General features: G+C 41.8%; 1 protein-coding gene across 2 annotated transcripts in view; it reads right to left on the bottom strand.

Annotated features, from left to right (window-relative positions):
• Positions 1–17,008, bottom strand: part of adamts10 (ADAM metallopeptidase with thrombospondin type 1 motif, 10) — a 67,680-nt gene that overhangs the window by 14,452 nt on the left and 36,220 nt on the right. For both annotated transcript variants that reach the window (XM_078168923.1, XM_033622345.2), the window contains exons 12-18: positions 16,627–16,768; positions 13,236–13,343; positions 12,719–12,864; positions 9,797–9,860; positions 9,458–9,560; positions 3,087–3,220; positions 439–562 (exon numbers count right to left, since the gene is read on the bottom strand). In XM_078168923.1, coding sequence (XP_078025049.1) covers positions 439–562; positions 3,087–3,220; positions 9,458–9,560; positions 9,797–9,860; positions 12,719–12,864; positions 13,236–13,343; positions 16,627–16,768 — 821 coding nt within the window. The remainder of the gene's footprint in view (positions 1–438; positions 563–3,086; positions 3,221–9,457; positions 9,561–9,796; positions 9,861–12,718; positions 12,865–13,235; positions 13,344–16,626; positions 16,769–17,008) is intronic.

Here is a 17,008-nt window from a genome sequence, read left to right as displayed (position 1 = left end):
CAGCTACGTGGAGTTTTGTTGGCTTTATCAAATAAATAACTGTAACAGTATGCTGCTGTGGACAGAGTTTGCATGTGAACAGACAATTATATGATACATTCTGAATGTCTGGGGTATCCTAACTCACATTACAAGGCAGCCTTCCAAGATGCATTCACAGGCCAGAGTATCAGAATCCAAACGTTGCATGTGCACATTTTTGGGACAACCGAGCAATTACTGTATGTTGCATAACTTCTCATGGTAAATGCCTCACATAAATCTAATCTGATTCTCAAGAGAGCAAAGATTGTTCCAAATCCACTTTAAACCGCTCTTCCCTCCCTGCCAATTAAATCATCTTCATCCATATGTCTAGAAACATCTGCTGCAGCAGCTCTCGAAAAAAAATTAATGAGATGACTGGTGCACTGGTGCTTGAGTGTTTTAGTTCTATACCTCCTTCGGGCAGTGAGTCATTGAAGAGTCCCTCCACAGACACACAGCGGCTCCCGTCACCCCCGCAGACTCGGCAGCGGTCCTCGCGAACGTCCGAACCGAGGACTCGATCACAGCCAACGTGCTGTGAGAAGGGAGAAACGAGTGAGCTGCAGGGTCACTCAGGGTCAGGGGGCACAGTCAGTAAGTCGAGAGGTGTCAGAGGCCGGGCTAAGGGATTACCTCTAATGTCTTCCAGACCACTTTTCCAAAACACAGAAGTATCAGATGGTAAGTCCAGATGTGTTTTCTGATCCTGTGCAGACATAATGCTCTTAGGTTGCTAAACTCATAGCTGTCGACATAAATAAGTTTCATGATGAGCGAAGCAGGTGGTTTTACTCAAACTCTTTAACAGCGAACCTAAACAAGAGAGTAGAGAACGAATGGCAACTGCTCTCAGTCGCATATATTCATGTGGCAGTTGCTTATTGTAGAGGGGGATAATGAGGCTTAGGTTTATTATTACTTTTACACTGATTAGATCACAGTTCAAAAACTAAATGCACAAAAGGGTGAAACTGTGATTCACCTCATGGTTATCTGGTGGCTTTATAATGTAGGTAGTGGTGAGTTATTAAAGGTTAAACTAGCAGGATGCCTCTTGTGTCTACATGCAGACAATGTTTCCCAGAGCTCATTGGGGCCAATAGAACACAAAGTGAGAAACAGCACATTGCAGCTGTAAAATTGATTCTCACACCACAATTAATTATCATTAAATGGATGAAAAGTGGACGCATGTTATGGTTTGTGTTCATTGATTTAACCATCAATGAAAACTGCAGGCTGTGACTAAACTTTTAACAATTATGTCTGCATTTGGCTTGGTATTGACCTCAGCATTAACATCTATGTCAGCACCATCCCCACCTTTACCCATTCTGTCTCTCCACCCACCAGTCGCAATGCCATTTGCACATTATGCATCTGTTGTGCATCACTGTTTAGGCTGTTTTGTCTGGATTAGGCTAAAGATGATAATATAATTTCCTGAGTAATATTTTGAGTAATAGTTTTTCTTAGGTGGAGTTCGCCAAAGTAAATATTTTGCAATCAAAAACACCACATTATCATTTCACTTCTGAGCGTAGTGATCTCATAGAAATCTGTTAACTGCACTTATGAGCTCTCCTTCACTCGCAGAGTGTCTAGAGGTTTAGTAACAGGTTCAGTCCAGGAGCTGACTGTATCTTAAAACTGCAGTGCATATTGTGCAACACTATTTTCCTAGTAAATCTTTCCCTCTATATTTTGTCTAAGAGATCCAGGAAAAAGGGGCTCTGACAGATGAGCCTTTTGTCTGCACGGCGTGTTGTACTGAACTGCACCACTAGTGCCCATGTCCTATTTCTACCTCCCAAACCCTCTAATCCTCTCCTTCTGTTTCACCCCTCTCCTCAGCGTCAGACTCCAATCTCAGAACTGTAACCAGCATGAAAGCAAGAGAGGGTCATTTTTCCAAAGTGTGTTTGAAGTGTTACATGTACATAAAAAATATAAGAGGTGAGAGGAGGAGGGAGGGAGAAGCTCTGACTGGATTGCAGACAGAAAAGTTGCAGGAAAAAGAAAGTGAAAGAGAAAAAAAGGAGGGACATAGAGAGAAAAAGCAAGAGTCAGAGAGGGAAAGAGAAAAAGAGAGAGAGATAATAAGAGCACAGTGAATGAGAGCCTGCCTGCAGTGCAGACAGACTAACAGCTGAGCTGGAGGGTCACTGAGTTCCTCCGGAGCAGAACAGTGCAGAGGGAAAAACAGAGGAGAGGTGCAGGAGGAGAGAACAGTGAGGAGATGTTGATAAACAAAATCCTCTTTTTTGGATGAGTGCAGCCTCCCTCCGCTCCTCGGCCTATCTAACCTCTGACACACTGAAAATAAGGCGAGATCACGGGGGGTAAGAGACAGGAAAGGGAGAACAGAAAAATAAAATCTTTTGGCTCTTTACCAGGCAACCACAAAATAACAAGCTGAATATCCTCACGCACTCCTCCTCACATCTTTTTCTCCCCTGTCCAAAGCTTCAACTTACTTTCTGGAGAAGAGCAACATCCAAAACAAACAAGTGGAACGAACAGCAGATTGGGAATCAACACCATCCACATAAGCTGTGCACTATTAACATTAGCTTTTTTTTTTACTGGTTTATGTCCTTTGACAAATAGGCCATGTGGGTGTCAAAATGGGTTCCAGGAACCTGTTGGAGCTCCAGGTGGTCTCCACTACAAAATGAACAGCAGTTAGATGTTTTGTTTTCATTAACAGCCGAGATTAAGAGAGTAATCGGTAATGGGATCTAAGATCGCTGCCAAAGTTAAGACAGTTTCTCAGTTAAGCAGCTGACTGTGATGATCGTCAGCAGTCAGTGTGTAAACTAGACTGTGGCGGCTGTCCAGAGTCTAGAGGGCGAGTATAAACAGTATTATCTCAGTCTTGTGTTGATCCTCCGTCCTCACATGCAGACGTCTAATGGCTCTAATGTATTTCAATCAAATGGGTGCTTACAAACACACACATACACACACACACACACACACACACACACACACACACAGACACACACACAGACACACACACAGACACACACACACACAAAGAAAGGTCTTAATCTCACCTTACACTCTCCGTTTACACACACATCCAGAGAGTCGTCTCGGCAAAGTGTACCGTCAACCACAGCTGGAGCACGCTCTGTGTAGAAGTTGTATCCTTCTGCCAGGCAGTTGAGAGAACAGGATTTCACCCCACCTAGACGTGCGCGCGCGCACACACACACACACACACACACACACACACACAGGGAGCACAGCATACAGTATCAATATACCTGATCTATCAACATTACAGCACACAAACATGGATAACAATACATTCAAGCCTGGCTGCATGCACAACCCCAAATGTAAGTAGGCATACATTACACAGCACATGTACTATATGTCTACACAAATCTATACATCAAATACAATTGTACACAGTCACAAATGATGAATGAAAAATAGAGGGACACATGTCACCCTCAAGCTCTTCCAATAAAAACATTTTGCTCTATGTAGTATTCTTTTGTATTGATTTACTGAACTTAGTGACAAACAGCAACGGCATTTCTCCGATGCTGTAAAACACCATAATGATTAGATAGTGTGATTAAAGGTCCAAAACAGCTACTAAATGGAGGGGATGTGAGACTGTTTCATTAACTTATTTTTCCAAGGTCATGCTTGAACTTTAAAGTCAACATAGAAGAGACTCCCTTCAAGAAAACAGGTAGTTTTGACAGTTACATGTAAATGATAACTTACAATATATTTGAAAGACCCAAACAGTCTCGCTGGTGCTGTTATTGCTGACAGGCACACTGGGAACTGGCAGGTGGGTCTTCCAGCTCCAGTGTATTAATTTGCATTCGTCATGGTGACTTACTCACACGCCAATCCGTTTGTTGCTCTAACCTGTGTTTCATATGAGAGGCCTAAAAATATGTATCCATATCTCATAATTTATCAGACTTTGATCTTCTGCCAGCCTCCCTGAGTCTAGTGGTATTTGTTTATTGTAAAAGTTCTAGGCTATTTAACTGCTCTGTATCAATACAAGCAGAGGACTTTAATACAAAGTGGTAACCACTGTATGTGGATGTATGAATGGGTCAGACCTGTGCACCACTGGATTTGAAATGCACCTTAATGAACTAGAGCTTTAGTGCTTTAATACCTGCTATGAAACATGACCCTCATCCATTCATAATGCCTTGTCCTTCTAGTGTCATAAGTAAAACTTTACTCTACACAGAGAGTTATATTATAAAGTAACTTAATACTTAAATATGACGGTAACTACTAACATGCCCAACACTGAACATTAGTATATGGGTTTTGTTTCCCTGATGCAGCTCAAACAAGATCTTTGCCCACTAAATGTCATAAAAAGGGATCAAGAGGCTTTTGAGAAATCTCTCCAAGAACTGAAATTTCATCAGCATGTTAGCTTGTGGCCAGTATTCTGCAGCCTGTGCTAACGTAATAGGCCCCACACTGTGCTAAATTTGAATGCGGACTGATAAAATAGTCACTGAGACAGCAATCAAAACCCCTGCAGGGAAACTTTACACTTTTAAACACTTGTTTTATGATCGAAGGACCACTGACATTGATGTATATAAATCTACTTCAGACGGTTGTTTTGTTGGTCCTTGTGGTAAACAGTGGTATGAGTCACATCGACATATGTGGTTAGTCTTTCACACATAATCTGCTGAATGCATCATGTCCTCATGAGGGGTGCAAAGAGGGAAGGCAGGGTGAGAGAGCAAAGAGTCTGCGGGGGAGTAGGAAATGTTTTTCAGTGCTGACAATAAGAGAACAAGCAGCTGAATGTGTTTAGGTCCTTGCCTCCCTCAAACACACACACATGGATAAAACTACAAAATACTACCTTAGTGAATGTATGCTCACCCACAGGCAGAGCACTAACAATGAGTAAGTATAACGAGAAACTGACAGAAGCCAGGGCTTATTTTGTCTACCCTTTTAACACAATGTCACAGAGCCAATATAGAGCAAAAGAAAATATTAGAGAATGAAAGAAAGAAACAAAAAAAAGTAAAAAAAAATGTTGCTCAAATTTAGCCTGAGTGTCAGACTGAAGCTCCCAGAACCTTCAGTCTGACATGGCTTCCATTGAAGGCGATTTACAAGGGGGAGGGAATTTGATTTTTCCCTAACCAATCAGTAGAGAATCAATGACTCACCCAGAATCTGACGTCATTAGTATCCATGCCTCGGGGGTGCCGAAAACAAGCGAGCATTGCCCGTCGTGCACGCCCAGCTGCATCGCCGTTAAATCCAGTTTAGCAGCTTCCTTAATTTGGTCCTCCATTAGTGCGAGTAGTGGCGAAATACCTCGATAGCATCGCTAATGTGGTCTGTAGGATCTGTAGCGGTCGCCATTGTTGCTATCCTCACCAGTTACCCACCGGCGCACAGCTTGACATCAGCGTGGCGCTGATTGGCTAATCGCTAGACCCCCGGCGTTCATTGGTCTGTCCATCGTTTGGACGAGATAAATTGCAAATTCATTGAAGTATGCCAGACCAGAGATGCAAGCCTACTCAGTTGAGTGGGCGGGGTCTATGGTCTGGAACCAGGCTAGCTCAAATTGGCTTAGTCTCGGCTTAGCTGCATCGAAATTCATCTTTACACACGTACATACAATCGTCCACACAAACACCAAACCAATGCATATACGCCCACCCATATATACATTGTTATATATTGTACATACATACATATACATACATATGCACACATTTACACTTATATATACACATACATATGTGCATATACACGCACACATCCATAGACAAGACAGATTAACACTTAAACTGTAATTCCTGTTTGTTTTACCAAGTTGCTGGTGCACAATTTATAATTTTAAAAATAAAAAAAATAAGTAACTTTAATTGAGTAAATTTGTATCTTTATAGTTATTACATTTTGTTTTGCAAGGTTAGGAGAGCAATGTTTAAGTCAAGCCTGATGTTACCTTCGATTCCAGTCTCTTTCACACAGTGAAGCATGGAGCTCATTAATAAAACACCGTTATCTGATCGGAACTGTATCCGCCAATACCCAAAGCCAAGGTAATGGTATCAGGACCGACATACTCAAACAAGTTATTTTTGCCAACCAACAGCTCAAAATGGAAATATATTTCCCAATTTCCTATCATATAAGAAACATTTATCATCAAAATAGTTGCCAATTTATGGACTAATCTTTCTAGCCCTTTAGTTGCGTATGTGTTCAGTATTTAGTGGCTGCACTGGTGCGTGATGTAAGTAGTGATGCAAGTGATGTCTAAATACACTGTGACAAAGAAAATCCAGAAATACACACAGTTGTAAAAACACATACGGTATGTATGTATGATGTCCGCCTGCATAACTATACCACTATTGCTTTAACTGTTCACTACCATCACACACACACACACACACACACAGAGTTGCTAGAGGTCTTCTCCAGCCAAGTGGTATATATCCTTCATTCATCTGAGCAGCTGCCAACAGCTCCACTATTTGAGTGGCTGCTGACATCAGTCTGGGCAGTGTTTGTTTGTGCTGGCAGCACTGAAGCAGGTACAGTATGTACTGGGAAGAAGAGAAAAAGAGAGAGAGAGAGAAAGAGAGTATGTACTGGCACGGCCTGCAGACGATAAAGTGGTCAGACCACGGAAAACTACAATTCCCATGGTGCCTAGCTTTGGCAGGGCAATCGCGGCTTGCAGAAGTGTGTATGTGTATTGTAGCTTGCAGGGTGTGTTGTATGGAGTGTGAAGGTTAAATGTGAAGGCTTGGACTAAGAGCAGCAATGTGAAGCAGCTTGTTTGTTAAAAAAAAAAGCAGCTTAAACGACAGACCTGTTTTAATGAACTGTCCTCGGCTGCCTGAGCTGAGGCAAAAAGGCTGCCTCTGTTCTCAGCGTCAGAGAGAGAGAGATTGCATAATGGTGAACTAAATAAAGTTGGAAAAGGAGAGAGCAGAGCAATGAGGACAAAGGTAAGAGAGCAAGCAGACGAAAAAGAAGCTGTCCTCCCTGAGTTTGAGGGTAAAAGTGAAAGGAGGCAAAGCTGAAATGAGAATTTGAGGAGGGTGAGAGGGCTGCAGAGGACAGGGAAGGGGCTGGGCGGTGTGATCTGGCCTTAACGCAGGGCAGAGTCTATGGCACTGTTCCTATTTTAACAGCTGCAAGGGATTTCCATTGTAAAATCAGCTGACTTGATGAAAGGAGCACTTGTTGCCTGAAGTTGGAACTGGCTGGCTGGCCATCTCTGTAAGCCATTATGTTATTGGAGGGCTAGATTAAAGGCAGTTATGTCGTTGAAGCTATTTATCTTTCACGTCCAGCGTAGTGCTCATCAGGAGCAAGGAATTCTCGCAAGGCATTGTGGGAATGCATGGCTCTCTGCAGCCAGCATCTGCAGGCCAGACAGAAGGGAATCTGCCCGTTCAATTCACTTTCTCCTCTCTCTCTCTACACACACACACACACACACAAACACACACACGCTACTCTCCGTCTCCTGACTTCTGTTCGTCTCCTGTCATCAGCTCTTGGCTCCAATCTCTCGGTCCTATTCATCTTTAATATTCTCCACTATTCTTCTAAATCAGCCTGTAGCTTTGTCTGTTCTTTCAAGAAAATGTTGGCAAACAAGTGGAACAGAAATGATATGTTACAGTACATTATCACAGTGTCACAGAAGATGTAAATTTGTTTTTATAGGAATACAACTTTTCTTTAACTTGCAGTGTGTGTTTTTTTTTAAAATTTGTTTGTAAACCTGCAGGTGTGCTGATGAAACTATCTTTTACCTAATACTGTAATTCAGTGGAATAGCGGGAGTCCTGGTGGCCTGGGGATTTAAGATGCTGCCCATGTACTTGCCGACATATCCTCATGCAACAATTTTTATGACATCTAATGAATGAGCGCTCCACGAATTAGGTTGTCACATTGAGTACTTCACATAAAGACACATAAATTATGTTTAGGAAAGTTCAGTAAGTAGGTTAAATTTAGGAAAGTAAAGTTACATAGGCTAGGTTTAGATAAGTAAAGTTATGTAGTTTGGGTTTAGACACAAATTTACGTAGGTTAGGTTAAGGAAAGTAAAGTTGCGTAGGTTGGGTTTGGACACGTAGAGTTACGTAGGTTGGGTTTACACATGTAAAGTTATATAAATGTAATGTTATGTAGGTTGGGTTTAGACACGTAAAGTTACGTAGGTTGGGTTTAGACACGTAAAGTTACGCAGGTTGGTTTTACACACGTAAAGTTACATAGGTTGGGTTTAGACATGTAAAGTTACACAGATTGGGTTTACACATGTAAAGCTGCGTAGGTTGGGTTTAGACACGTAAAGTTACATAGGTTGGGTTTACCCACGTAAAGTTACGTAGGTTAGGTTTAGGAAAGTATAATTACGTAGCTTAGGGTTAGGAAAGTAAAGTTACGTAGGCTAGGTTTAGACACGTAAAATTACGTAGGTTAGGCTGAGGAAAGTAAAGTTATGCAGGTTAGGTTTAGACAGGTAAAGTTACGTAGGTTAGACTTTGGAAAGTTAAGTTATGTAGGTTAGGTTTAGAAAAGAAAAGTTACATACGTCAAGTTTAAACAAGAAAAGTTACATTGGTTAGGCTTAGGAAAGTAAAGTACGTAGGTTAGGTTTAGACACGTAAAATTATGTAGGTAAGGTTTAGACATGTTTAATGATGTAGGTTAGGTTTAGACACATAAAGTTTAGCAAGTTGGGTTTAGATACGATAAGTTACATAAGTTAAGTTTAGAAAAGTAAGTAAAGTAAAAGTAAAATAGTCTGCTTTTTCGGGTCGACAGGGGACTTAAGTTCCATGTCATCACTCCTCTCTCTCCCCTAATTTACTGTCGCTTCTTAATTGTTGTTATCAAAGAAAATGCCTGTAGTTTTTACTACAATCTAAAAATACTCCATTAAGTGTATGTCCTGCTAAGTTGTATTACTGTATAGCAATTAGTAACTACAACCAAAACTGTGTAAATGATTAACAAAAGTGAAACACATTATGCAATATCCCCCACTGAGAGAGATTTATCATTCTGTGTGACTGGGTTATTATTACACGTAGTTATGCATTTAAGTGTAAATCTACACCACCGTCTGAAGGAAATATCAACTATGTTCACCCCCTAGTCGCTAACTCAACTGGTCAGGTAGTGTTGAATTTAGCTTTTTGCTGTAAATAGCTGTCTGCTGCTAGAAAAGGTGTTGAACTAAAACTGTAAAGTTGTCGAATTGAAAACTGAAACAATCATCTGAAAGATGCTAAAACACTAAGTGGATCTACAAACAGGTAGAGATCACCACGGTGCAAATGATGACACACATAGTCGATAGTTACACAGACACACACACACCCCATACAGAGATCGGTTACTCGCTCACCTCCTCTGTATGGTTTCCAGGTGTAAAACTTTCCCCGGAAAGGAACGCTGTCGAAATCAGAGCACTGAATCTCACGGAAATCTCGAGAACCTGCAGGGCACTCCTGTAACACACGCACATATATGTATACACATATGTAGGTAACACATATATAAACAAATACATAGGTAACATACATATATACACATACACAGGTATATATAATATATACAACCACAAATGCATGCAATCAGGGTCCCATGCAGTGAGCAACATAAAATGAATTAAATCAAATAATATTCATGATTTTGATTAGCGTATGTTTACCAGTCGATGACGATGAAGAGCAGCAATACTCACATCAATATTGCAGGACCTGAAGCGCTTTCTCTCCCCCAGACAATACTTTCCACCAATAGTTGGCCTACAACCAAACACAGAGAATTAGGCCAGTCAGTCACATCTGAGTACAATTTAACAACATCTAACCTCCATCACATCACCACACTACACTGGCTCCCGATCTCTGCTTTGTCTGCCTTCGTCTGTGTGTTTTCAATCTCACTGTCTGTCTCCTTTATTGATTTACTGTCTATCACACACCATCACAACAACACCTCTGCATTAAAATAATAATAATAAAAAAAAAACCCCAAAACCAGCTGACAAGGACGTCAGAGCCGATCACCGTCAAATGGCTGCCTCTGCTAAACTTTCAACAAACTTGAACAGAATGGAGCCAAAGCAAACGTGCAAACCATGCTCAGATATGATACAAAAGAAAACACTGTTGGCCTCAGATTTGGGTCGGTTCATTCCAGTTTAATCAGTTCAAGGTGAGGGATCTGGTGACTCTGATTCAAAATAGAGTCTGCTCGCCCTTTGGTGATGATTCAGACTATCTAAATTACTTCATACATGATAAAGACAGTGGCACTGCTGCCTGGAAATAAACCTTAGCCATAGTGCTTTCTGCACTGAGTTTGCATGTTCTTACAGCTTTATCTGAGCGCTGTAGTTTCCTCTCACAGGTAAAACTGATAAGCAGTTTTCTCGGGATAGAACTGTCTAACTTTACCTTTGCTGATAACAACTCCCAAACCTGAGGTACTGGCTGATACCAGTGCTCTTTTATGTTTTTATATTGTTTTGGGACTGACTGGGATTATTTTTCCATATGCAGCACATATCTAGATATGCATATTATACAAACAGTATATAGAAAGTGTTTAAAACTGTCTTTCATAGCAGGCCTTTTTAAGCCGACACAAGACTAGGGTTTGATATTCTGATTGAAAAACAGTGATATCCACCTGTCCATCTATGAAAACATTACAATTTCACATATACCCAATTATAAAAAAACATATTAAGATGAAAGGGGAACTTACACAGGTTTTCATTTATGTTTATAAGTACATGACACTTACAAATGTGCTTAATGTATTTTTGAATCTTGCCTGATAACAGACACAACTGTCAACTTGTTACACTCCATTTTCATCTTCACTCTGACACTGCATCCACTCTAACCGATTTCTGTGGGGGAGGGATTTTATTTTGCCTAACCAATCATTAGAAACCAATGTATCCGCCTGAATCTAATGCCGTTTTGAGTCCACACTGATGCGTAGCCATGCCAACATAAGGGGGATGTTTTCCCGGGATTTTGAGAGTTGAGCAAAAGTAAAATGGCCTGTGATGTTGGGCGATATTAAGCAACATGCCAATTTAGAGCAGCCTCAGTAACAGTGCCTATTTTGTCTATAGTGCTCACCATTGTTGATATTACTATTATTTGTTCTGGCACGCCGCTTGACAAGAGCTTGACAAAGGTGCTAGTCCCGCCTGTGCCACTCATTGGTTGTTTTTTATCTTAACCGAGAAACCACTGTTATATGTCAGTGATGATGATGTTAGATGAATCAGTCACCATTAACTCAGTGGAGTGGGTGGATTCAAAGGTCTGGACCCAGTTATGGGTTCCTATATTAAATCCCCCCTGAACCAATACCATAGAGTGACTTCTACACTGTAAGTGATGGGGGAAACTAATATGAGTCTTCAACTGTCTAATTTATCCACATTAAGTGGGCATCTTAAGGAATTATAGTCTTTTTAGCACAAAATTCCCTTGTTGCATTCCTGTGCAGGGTGTTTCCTTTCTAAAGCGTGCTGGAAGGATACTTCCTGTACAGCTGAACTTTATTATCATTTTTGCACAGAAAGTGGAATGTGGATTTTGTCCATGTCTTACAGTGTAGTCACTCCATGAAGGTATCAGCCAGCATGGGCAGGAGGAACAATAAGAGCGACCAATAACTCCGTCAATGTACATATGGGCACGTGAGTGTTGTACTGAGATTGATTGGAAAAAGAAAACATTGCCTATCATGTAAAGCAGTGTATTATATTTGACACAATGCTGCAACTGCAGTCTCTTCAAGGTGGCTAACTAGTAAGAAATTAACTGACTAATTTCACTGTTAGGGCCCCTGACACACCAGGTCGACGGTTTTGCTGTCAGTCAATGTCAGGCTGTCAGTGAGCATCTATTTGCGTCCTGGTTTTTGTGTTGTGTCTCCCACTCTGTGTTAGCAGTAGCTCATCCTTGTCAGCTGTTTTTGGCTGATTCAGCACAGTGAAGCGACAATTGACATGGTGGAACCCACTGGTAAATTAAATCGCTCTTACTGGCAGTTTAGCTCAGTGCACGAGAAGATAAACAAAAGTAAGAACAGGGAACAAACAGCCAAAGTCGAGAGACAGAGACTGAACTAAACTTGTTATATTGGGTAAAAAAAATAAAAATGTAACCATTGAGCTCTCTAGCAGGAACAAATTGTAATTATTTGTGTTATTGTTCGGTACTGCATGGTACACATCCTTTGTTCTTTCGGCATCAGGCATCTTGAATTTGTCCTGTCGGTTTCCCGTTTTGAATGACAAATAGTGAATACCGCCACCTGCTGGTATGGAGAGTTAATTTCTCTAACACATGCGCAGAACGTAACTAGTTGGTCATTGGCTATAGTGTGTGCAGTGTGTTCAAGTGCAACTTTTTGGCAGAGACGCAGGTGATGTGTGGCAACGCAAAAGTCAGCCTTCGTCGCCAGTAGTTATTTGATGTCGGTTTGGTGTGTTTGGGCCCTTACATTCAAAACACCTGTTCTATTGGCCCTTACATATCCAGTCATTTTGAAGTTAGCAACTTGACCATGAAGTAGAGTTTCCCACTGAAAGAGTGATGCACTTCAGACTTGTCACAGCTGAGACTTATACCTGGGGCTGTCACAGTGTCTGATAGACGAGGAGACTCCCCCTCCACAGGTCCTGCTGCACTCCTCCCAGGGTGACCACAGACCCCAGCCCCCGTCCACACCCTCCGGACGAGTCCCGTACGCCACACACACCCTCTTGTAGCACCACTGCAGCACATACACATATATTTATACACATGTTCAGACAGACAGAATTCACACATAAACAACAACTGGACAGGATATCCTAAAATCCCAAGAACAGTTGCTTTTAGCTTGTTTGTGTTTTACAGGGTGACTTTTGTTCTGAAAATGGTCAATCCCACAAATATTTTTATTGGAAACTGTGCTATCCAAACAAAACAACAGCCAAGATGAGTCAGTGCTGTTCTTATTCTTGTAAGAAGCAGAACCAGTCCCCGATGAACAAAGTCATTCTACCCACGCAAGCCACATTTAGCCTCTTTCTTTTGTGGAAACACTTCCCCCAGTATGTGTTAAGTCTGTTAACTAATAAAAAGGTTAATTTCAGTACTTACCCCTTTCTCTATGGTGTTGGTCTGACAGATGGTTCCCTCCGCAGCGGGAATGCTGCTGGTGATGCAACGATTGCTCTTGCTCATGCACCAAAGTTCACTGCAGACTTCCTGTGTGTGTGAGTGGCAGGAGAATAAAAACAACCAGTCACACTGTTTCTACATAAGTTCATCATATCATTATAAAGACATGAGAGCAGACACACTCTTGTTCACCTTCCTCTCTGCTCCCTCTACAGCGATGCCTATACCACATGGGATTATGTTTTATTGTGGACATATGCTCTGACCACATAGTATCGATAGTAATGAGTCTATAAAGCTGTATGCTGTTCCAGATGTCCATTCGCTCTGAACCTGGCCCCATAAAAGCTGACCACACAATAAATTGAATGCTATTCAGTGAAGGTATTGCAAAATGTTTCACGCTGTCAAAGAGGCCAACTTGAAGGAGAGAGCTGGAGGAACACAAATCAGGAGTGAGCCGTGAGGTAAATAACTTTACTGAGATTGAGTCAGCTTGAGCAGAAAGATTAAGTCAGCTTGGTTCCATCATAACTAAGAAATTGAAAAGCTGGAGTTATGAAAATCAAAAGGGGACTGTGCTTATTATTTCAATCTTTTCTACAATATCAAAGAGGCTTCATCAGGTCTGTTTTACGGCACAACTGACAAAGCCTCTTGAACAAGTGATGAAATGTCTTATAAACTGTAATAGCAGCTGCCCTTTGACTTCAAGATTTTCTCTGACCTGGATGACTGAAGATCTTTGCTGACAAAAATTAAGAAGCTTTAACAAGTATCATTATTTTTATGATACACAATCCATCTGTGTGATTTGGGGGGGTTAGGACAGTTTCAGACTTGAAACTAGGGTCATCTATTGACTCATCTATTGACTGCATGTACTAGGGTCATCTATTGACCCCCCCCCCCCCCCCCCCCCCCCCCCACACACACACACACACACGCTTTGGAGCTAGAGGGCCCTATTTAGATGGTCTAAAACGCAAAGCGCCAGGCGTGTGGCGCATGGGCGTGTCCCAGTCACTTGCTAGTTAGACAGCGTGTTTTCAGACTGTGCGCCATGGCGGAGAGTCTAAAAGGGTTGGACTTACTCTGTGAATTAGTCATGTGTGTGTTTTGGGCGTATCATTCAATAAGCCAACCAGAGTGTCACCTCTCATTCCCTTTAAAAGAGGCGTGATTGGAGCACACGGCGGAGAGCTAGTTAGATGGCGGACCTACCAACTGGAAAGAGTGAGCGTTTTACAGCTGAGGAGACGATAAATGTATCTCTATATCGACTGTCCCGTCACATCTGATGTCAGATCAAAGGGGATTGGCACCGTTTGGCACGCTTAATGGAAACCCAACCTGATTTGATTACAGTAACACAGCTGCAAACTACTCAGTTCACATCCCTCTCAGCCAGCCACAAACAGCCACAGCATCAGATAGGGAGTATACTATATTCAGCATCTGTCATCTTAGAAAAGTCAAAAGAAAGAAACAGAGTGAGACTGCGAGAGAGAAAGAGAGAGCGCACGCGCACGAGAGAAACGCTGTCAACAAATTGTAAATTAATCAATTTATTTTATTTTAACCCGGGAGGTTAGAGAGCCCAGCTCCCTCTCCAGCATCCTGAACCCCCCCGTCTGTCTGAAGGTGCAGGAAGGGATGGTCCCATGACTGCACCCGGGCCGTCTGGTCTGGCTGCGCACTGGCTGCGGAGCTGGGGTCATCCTCCTCCTGACAAGACGATCTTCAGTTTTACGTTCTAAAAGCTTTTTTTTTACATATACATTTGTACTTGTAGGGCTATAACTTTACATTTTTAATTCACAGAAGCTGGTTATTGTTGTGTTTATGTCAAAATAAAGTTTATCAAACGTTTTCACATCTTTGATTTTGTGATTTACATGCCAAAATGATCACAATTCATTTGGGAAAGACAAGTTCATTTTACAGGCTATGCATCATCAGCCCGTGGAGGTCTACTCGCAGTTCCTTATGTTCGGACACTGCGAGCTTGGACCACCCGGATTATGATGATCATTATTACTGCGATTAGATCATTCTGATTAATGACTGACCATTAAGATGTGTTTCTGATAAATATTTTAATGTGCACAATAATAACCTTTCACATTGTAATCATATTTTTATTTGTTATCTTTTGCATGTGTGTGGCTGCTCCGTGTGTGTGTGAGCAGAGTGCACGTGCGTTGTGCACCTGCCTAGAGACGCATATTACTAACTTGTTTAACAGCGAAATACTGCGCCCTTGACTTTAGACCAGGTTTTTGTTGGTCACTGGCGCATTTGCTTTTTACGTCATCTAACTAGCAACGCGCCATGACTGCGCCTGACCACTCCTCATTTTTAGACCAACACACCCAGAGAAGCGCAAGTTCATTTGCTAGTTAGACGACGAGGGCGCAGGGCGTGAAAATGACAACTGCGCCTTCATCTAAATAGCAATGACACTTGGTACATGGATTATGCACCCTCCGCCGTCCGCTTTAGACGATCTAAATAGGGCCCTTAGTCTGTGCGGTAGTGATCGGGAGGTGGAGCCATACACCTGTCTGACCCAATTGCAAGCACATCGACTGACACGCACAGCTGTCACTTATTGCAATAAATAACTTATTAAAACCAAACTTACCATAAAAACAAATATTTTAACATATTTGACGTGTACTTTGTTTTTAGTTTTTTAGTTTGGCCAGTGTCTCATCCACTAACATGAAAGGGGTGGAGTTTATGACTTATACTGCAGCCAGCCACCAGGGGGTGATGGAGCTGTCATGCCATCCATCTTTATATACAGCATATGGGGTCACCCTGCTCCCAAACACGATTAAGGGACTCAGGAAAAAGACAAAATAGAACAATGATACATAACAATACAGTATAAAGTGAGACAAGATAAATTGGTTAGCCGCCATGCTGTGGGCATTATTGCTCTAGGGGTGGCAAGGGGTGGCCCTCTAGTCCACCATTTTGGCCCGCACTCAAACATCTCAAAAACTTCTGGAGGCCTTGGCACAAAATTTCATACAGACATTCATGATCCCCAGAGGGTAACTCCTACTGACACTGGTGTGCCCCTGACTTTTCATCTAACGCCATCAATTTGAAATTTTAATTTGTAACCTTGATGTGACCAAATACCTGCAAAATGAATGACATTCCTATCAGTCCCACTGCACTGTGTTGCTAATATGCTAAACTAAGATGGTAAACATGGTAAACATCAGCAGGTTAACGCATGTTGGCATGGCAACCTCAGCTCAAAGTTCCACTGAGTTTAGAAAAAGTATTGATCATAAGAGGAAATGTAAATTGAAAGGAGAAAGAAAATTAGGATTGTAGACTGGGCACTCACCGCATATTTACACTGTCGAGATCTGACACCGTACTGAAATCGGCATTGTTCGTCTGCGTCGTAGGCCTGACCCGGCGCTGTGGTGGGGTACACAAACTCCTGCTTGGGGGGGACGTTGTTCAGACAAGAGCCCATACCTGAGCTAAAGCACATCACAAAGGAGATTAAAATATAAAATAACTGGCAAAGTTTTCAGTCGTTTTTCTGAGAATATCCAGAGTAATATAGCTTTATTGAAACATTGAACAAGCAACAGATAATTAAATTCAAGTGGGTTTGCCTTCTGTCAAGATGCATCTGTTACTTGAGTGTTTCCTTGACCATCAAAAATGTGACTCTGACATCCAAGTGAATTTTTCTTTCTCAAACCTCTAGTTACCAA

Source organism: Epinephelus lanceolatus, chromosome 6, assembly GCF_041903045.1.
Source record: "Epinephelus lanceolatus isolate andai-2023 chromosome 6, ASM4190304v1, whole genome shotgun sequence".
In the NCBI taxonomy this organism is placed as follows: Eukaryota; Metazoa; Chordata; class Actinopteri; order Perciformes; family Serranidae; genus Epinephelus; species Epinephelus lanceolatus.
The sequence above is the reverse complement of the archived record's forward strand: the minus strand, read 5'-3'. Positions and strand labels throughout refer to the sequence as shown.